This window comes from Cebus imitator, unplaced genomic scaffold (assembly GCF_001604975.1).
Source record: "Cebus imitator isolate Cc_AM_T3 unplaced genomic scaffold, Cebus_imitator-1.0 Scaffold30, whole genome shotgun sequence".
NCBI classification, from domain to species: domain Eukaryota; kingdom Metazoa; phylum Chordata; class Mammalia; order Primates; family Cebidae; genus Cebus; species Cebus imitator.
Genome location: NW_016107345.1, coordinates 9,351,591 through 9,357,940, shown reverse-complemented (window position 1 = coordinate 9,357,940; position 6,350 = coordinate 9,351,591). Strand labels below are relative to the sequence as shown.

Below are 6,350 nucleotides of genomic sequence, written 5' to 3'. Positions count from 1 at the left end.
TGTTTATTAGAACCATGATCCTGATAACGCCCTCCAGCCTTCGCAGTGCTACAGGCTCACAAGGCTGCCCTGGGTCCCCTTAACAGATCCACCTCAGCTGCCTCTACTCCTTTACTGCCCTGGCACATTTCTAGTCTCTGAGTTTCTCTCTGAGATCTGCAGAATACTGAGACCACTCTGGGAAATGTGGCATAGTTTCTTTTTCTTATGTGATCTATAGAAACTTTGCTGTACTTCCTAGCATTTTCCCTTTGTGGAGGTTGGCCCGATGTGATGGTATTCCATGTCTTCTCTCTAAGACCCACTTAAGAGATTTACTCTGCAAACCCTCCTGCCTCTCATTCTTGAAAATTCTCCTCAATTGGGAGCACTACACACTGGGGTCAGTTGGGGGGAAATAGGGGAGGGACGGTGGGGGGTGGGGAGATGGGGAGAGATAGCAAGGGGAGAGATGCCAGAGGTAGGTGATGGGGAGGAAGGCAGCAAATCACACTGCCACGTGTGTTCCTATGCAACAATCTTGCATGTTCTTCACATGTACCCCAATACCTAAAATGCAATAAAATAAATGGGAAAAAGAAAAGAAAAGAAAAGAAAATTCTCCTCAATTGAACTTTATCTCTTTTGGAGTGAAAGAAGCGAACAAATAAGCAAGCTCTTACATCATCCTACTTTCTTCAGTCTATGGCTTATAAGTTTCTGTATTGAAGCCAAAATTTTACTTTGCCAAGTATAGAAAATTAAAATTAAAATTCTATTAAGTGTAGAAAACTTTTTTTTTTTTTTGACAGGGAGTCTCACTCAGTCACCCAGGCTAGAGTGCAGTGGAAGGACCTCTCCTTCACTGCAACCTCCACCTCCCGAGTTCAAGTGGTTCTCCTGCCTCAGCCTCCCAAGTAGCTGGGACTACAGGTGTGATACCACCATCCCCTGCTAATTTTTGTATTTTTAGTAGAGACAGGGTTTCACCGTGTTGGCCAAGCTGGTCTCGATCTCCTGGCCTCAAGTGATCTGCCTGCCTCGACCTCCCAAAATGCTGGGGTTACAGGTGTGAGCTACCACACTCAGCCTAGAAAAGGCCTAGAAAAAGTGGCTCACACCTGTAATTCCAGTACTTTGGGAGGCCAAGGCAGGCAGATTGCTTGAGTTCAGGAGTTTGAGACGAGCCTGGCTAATGTGGCAAAACCCCCTCTCTACAGGAAATACAAAAATTATCTTGGGGGTGGTAGCATTGTGCCTGTAGTTGAAAAAAAAAAAAACCACATATTTTTTGAGACAATTGTGAAAATTTGATTATTAACTAGTTATTAGAAGATACTAAGAAGTGACTTATTATTAATTTTGCCAGGTCCATCGTTTTTAGAGAAATTAGTGAAGGCCATTACAAGCAGGGTGGGTTGGGAAGTGATCTCAGAGATGAAGCTACAGTGGGAGGAAGAGCCACATATGCCACTCTTGGATTTCAGGTTCACTGAATCAAACAGGGAAGTGAAATGACATGATTAATTTGCATAAAAGGTCTGTGTGTTGGGGGGTACTGATGAGAAGTGTGTTTGTGACTGGGAGGTGGCTGGCTGGAGAAATTTTGGATTCCTTTTCTTTCCATTCCATTCCTACCCAGAGTTATCAGTAAACCTTTTGGTTCTCTTGGCTTCATCATCTTCCCTTTCCAAGCCACCACCATCTCTTACCTGAACACAATAATTTCCTATCAGTTGCTTCTATTCTTGTTTCTTATGATTCTCCACAGAGCTGCCAGCATTTTAAAAAGCCTAAATCAAGTCATTCTCCTGCTCAAAACATTCAATGGCTTTCCACTGCAGTTAAAACACAAACTTTACTGGAGACTTTAAGTTCCTATGTAACCTGGCTCTTCTCTTCCCTGCCGTCCTTTTAGTGTCACTCTCCTCCTTACTCACCAGCCAAATCCCACAAGCCACCTTACAGTTCATTTTTCAGTTACAAATGTTCATTTTTCATATGTACATGTGATGCTATTACAATAGAATAAATCAAGAAAAAGCCCAAAAAAGTTAATTTTTCAGAAAACATCTAGTGTAGTAGTTCTGAAATTGCACTTGCTGTAACATTTTAATCAAACTAGTACAAATTGTACTTGATCTTAAATAAAACACATAAAGAATGATTAAGGGAAAGAATGTTCTACTCCTGGTTCTGGGACGTAAAATACTGATAACATGGAGAAAACTGTTAACTTTAAATAGCAAATTTTAGTTCATTCAAGCCACATTCTTTAACTATGGGACAGTCATTATTCATAGATATTAGGTCTTTTTAATTTGATTAATTAATTTATTTATTTATTTTTGAGACAGAGTCTCGCTCTGTCACTCAGGCTGGAGTGCAGCAGCTAGATCTTGGTTCACTGCAATCTCTCTGTTCACTGCAACCTCTACCTCCCAGGTTCAAGTGATTCTCCTGCCAGGCTGGTCTTGAACTCCTGACCTCAGGTGATCCGAACTCGGCCTCCCAAAGTGCTGGGATTACAGGTGTGAGCCACTGCACCCAACTGACCTTAAGTCTTGAAATACCTACGTTCTCACATTTGGAATTTTTTCTTTGTCTAATGAGTATGGCTTTCTTACTCTTACACACAAAATATCAATTTAAGCAATTTCCGGCATATTTTCCAAGAATTTATTTAAAATCTGGCACACCAAAAACTGAACTTGTATTGTCATTTGCCTCAACACACTTCAAGAAGAACATAAAACAATTAAAAAAATAATTTGAAATGCCACTGTCTTTATCTTCCTTATCAAATTTGGTGAAATTAAATAATACATTGCTTCAAATTCTATTGCTCATCCATGGTTCATGAATACAGATAATTACAGTTTATTTATGGTAATGAACAAATGCTTCTTGAAAAGCTGACCACCGGCCTGGCACGGTGGCTCATGCCTGTAATTCCAACACTTTGGGAGGCCGAGGCTGGAGGATCACCTTAAGTCAGGAGTTCAAGACCAGTCTGGTCAGCATGGTGAAACCCTGTCTCTACTTAAAATACAAAACTTAGCCGGGCGTGGTGGAGTGCACCTGTAATCTCAGCTACGCAGGAGGCTGAAGCAGGAGAATCGCTGGAACCCAGGAGGCGGAGGTTGCAGTGAGCCAAGATCGCGCCTTTGCACTCCAGCCAGAGTGACAGAGCAAGACTCCATCTCAATTAAAAAAAAAAAAAAAAAAAGCTGACCACCTAATACACTGTGCTGACCGGCCTGTAACATGGACCTCTCTGTGACGGGCAAGTATTCTCTGGCAGTTACATGGCGCTGCCTATGCAGCTTGGCGCCACCATCAGCCTCTCGCCCTCTGAGGTTAAAAGGTCAGCTTCCGGGGCAACAGCCTCCTCTCCACCCGCAACGCGCAGGGACCAGCCCTACCAGGCCTCGGCTGCGGCTGTCCCAAGGCGGACCGTCCCAGTCCGCATTCTCCCTCCAGTCACCTCAGATTCTGGAAAGCGGGCCGAGAAGGGCCTCAGAGCACCTCTCTGCCGTTCCCTGAGGAAAATAAGCGTCTCCCCCGTTTGAAGGGAGCAGCCACGTGTCACGGGGAAAACGGCCCCGAGTCCATTTCCAGCAAACGCCCCCATAGCTGTGATAAACGTGTGATGGCTTTCCTGCACCAAGAAAAAAACATTTTCCTTAAAAATAACAAAAACAGGTGGGGAGGGGACCCTTAAGTCCCATTTAAGATTTTCCGAACTTGTTGTGCCTCATACATAAGCTGAGGCTTAAAATGAAAATTTGGAGCGAAAGTCCCCAGGGTTAACCACAGGGAATGAAGAAAGGATCTTGCCGGTAGCTCCAGGTCTCCCAAGCTCTTTGAGTATAAGGCCCTACTACGTGTCACATTAGATGAGGAGAAAATAAGAGGGAGGATACAGTACAGCCTGAAGAATGGGGTTGCCTCTTAGGGCTTGTGAGGTAAAGGAAAGTCATCTCCCTCGGTTTGAGGCAGGGAAATCAAAGAAAACGCCGGCAACGCAAGCACCACAGTCACACTACCGCAGCCGCGTGGCTTTCCCGCGCGCCCACCTTGGGGGCGGGGAAGAACCCGGATGGAACCGCCCTTGCAGCCGGGACCCCCTGCCGTCTTTGAATGGCAGCGGGGCGGAGTTGCCCTCCCTTCTGTGCCTTGATTGGTTTGGCTCTGCAGTTTCCTCTTCGTGATTGGGTTTTCCCAGTGCCAGTCACAGAGCGACGCTGGTCTCTCAGATTGTTGCTAGAAGGAGACGGCGTCGACGTCTGACTGGACTCGCGGCGATTTATCCTTCAGCCGTGCGCTCTCGATCAGGCGCTCGGAACTTGTCCCGGGCCTCCGGGCTGCGGGACCTGGAAGGAGGCGTATCGAGGAGGCCCGAGAACGATCCAGGGGAGCCGAGGCGCTCCTCTGGTCATCTCACTCAGCGCCATGTCCTGGACGTTCAAGAGGTGAAGGGGGTGGAGGGGGTGGGGCGCTGGGGCTAACCGCCTGGAGGCGTCCCCAAATGAACCTGACCTTCCCCGCATTCCTCCGCGTTCCCTCGGCGATTTGTGCGGCTGTATTCATTCTGTTGGTCGCATATGTGGCCTCGGGGGAAATAAATGCATTGTCTTGGCTGGCGAATAGGGGCTCCTAGGGCGAGTCTTGTGTTAGGGACTTGGGAAATCTCTGTCACGGACTGTGGGGGGCCTGGGGCTCAAAGCCTCTCGGCCAGTGCTTTATTCAACAAAACATCCATTAGATACCCACTGTGCGCCAAGCACTGCCCTCGGTGGAAGGCCGAGTAAGACAGCCCTTGCCCCCAAGGGCTCACAGCTTATGTGTATGCACAGACGTGGAGATGTATATTTGCAGAGGAGCTAATAGAGGTGCGCACCGCTTGCAAGGAAAACGCAGCGCAATTAAAAGCGACTGTTAGGAAAACGGAAGCTTCTTGGAATGCTCCAGTAGACTTCCCCTCATTTTTCATTGTCCAAATTGGATTTCATGGCTGTTTTCCAAACAGTTACAGGTAACGGGTTTGGGGTTAGGCTTAAACCAGCGATGGGAGCTGGGTACGGAAGGCTTGGGGCCAAATTTCCCACGGTGGCGTAATTTGGATGCAGGAATAAAGTGTTCTGCTCAGAGGGAGTTACAGTAACGGATGTTGGATGTATTTTCTGGAAAGTTATAAACAGCCTCATGTACAATAATAGTTGTATTTTTGTAAGTCTTTTGTAGCTCAATCCGTATTGAAATGTTGACATACAATTTTATTTATTTATTTGAGATGAAATCTCACTCTGTCACTCAGGCTGGAGTGCAGTGGCACAGTCTCAGCTCACTGCAACCTTCGCCTTACGGGTTCAGCCTCCCGGCTTCAAGAGATTCTCCTGCCTCAACCTCCCGAGTAGCTGGAATTACAGATGTGCGCCACCACACCTGGCTAATTCTTATGTTTTTAGTAGAGAAGGGGTTTCACCGTGTTGGCCAGGCTGGTCTCAAACTCCTGACCTTAGGTGATCCTCCCGCCTTGACCTTCCCAAGTGCTGGGATTACAGGCGTTAGTCACCACGCCTGACTCTTAATTGTAGTTACTAACATCATATACATTTCAATTTAGACGGTTTTCGCTATGAAAGAGGTTTGTGATCTCTGGGCTTTTCATTTTGAATACCTGGGGAGCAGGTAGAAGAGCCAATGTTGATATGGTGGAGTTTCTGGAATCCTTCTCCACTCACTGCAATTTCTGCTTTAACCAGAGTAACTATTAATCTTTAGTGTAATTCTCATGTAAGATTTCATTTGCTGAAGTAAAGCACGAGAAAACTACTCATATGGTCTTTGGAAATACTTGAATATTATATTGTTTTTCATTGCCTCTTTTTTTTTTTTTTTAAATAGGGATCCTGTTTGGAAGTACTTGCAAACTGTCCAATATGGAGTTCATGGACATTTTCCACGCCTCTCATATCCAACTTTCTTTCCACGTTTTGAATTCCAAGATGTTATCCCTCCAGATGACTTTCTAACTAGTGATGAAGAACTAGATTCAGTTTTATTCGGAAGTTTGAGAGGTCACGTGGTTGGACTACGTTATTACACGGGAGTAGTGAGTATAATAATAGATAACTAAGTTAAATTTTGATTATATTTGTGGCATTAAGATAAGAGAATTAATTAGCAGGTGATATGTATGGTTAATCTTTATTTTACTTTTAAATAAATGAAATATTTGTACCCAAGAAATAACAAATACCTGAAGTGATCCTCCCGCCTCATCCTCTCAGAATGTTGGGATTGCAGGAGTGAACCACCATGCTCTGCCTCAGTGCGTTATGTTTGGTTATTTTTTTTTTTTTTTT

At 45.2% G+C, this 6,350-nt stretch overlaps 1 protein-coding gene across 7 annotated transcripts in view; it reads left to right on the top strand.

Annotated features, from left to right (window-relative positions):
- Positions 1-4,218: 4,218 nt before the first annotated feature.
- HLTF (helicase like transcription factor) overlaps positions 4,219-6,350 on the top strand; it is a 54,493-nt gene continuing 52,361 nt past the window's right edge. For all 7 annotated transcript variants that reach the window (XM_017523809.2, XM_017523806.2, XM_017523808.2 and 4 more), the window contains exons 1-2: positions 4,219-4,454; positions 5,890-6,097. In XM_017523809.2, the coding sequence (XP_017379298.1) occupies positions 4,435-4,454; positions 5,890-6,097 (228 nt within the window). In that variant the 5' untranslated portion in view covers positions 4,219-4,434. The remainder of the gene's footprint in view (positions 4,455-5,889; positions 6,098-6,350) is intronic.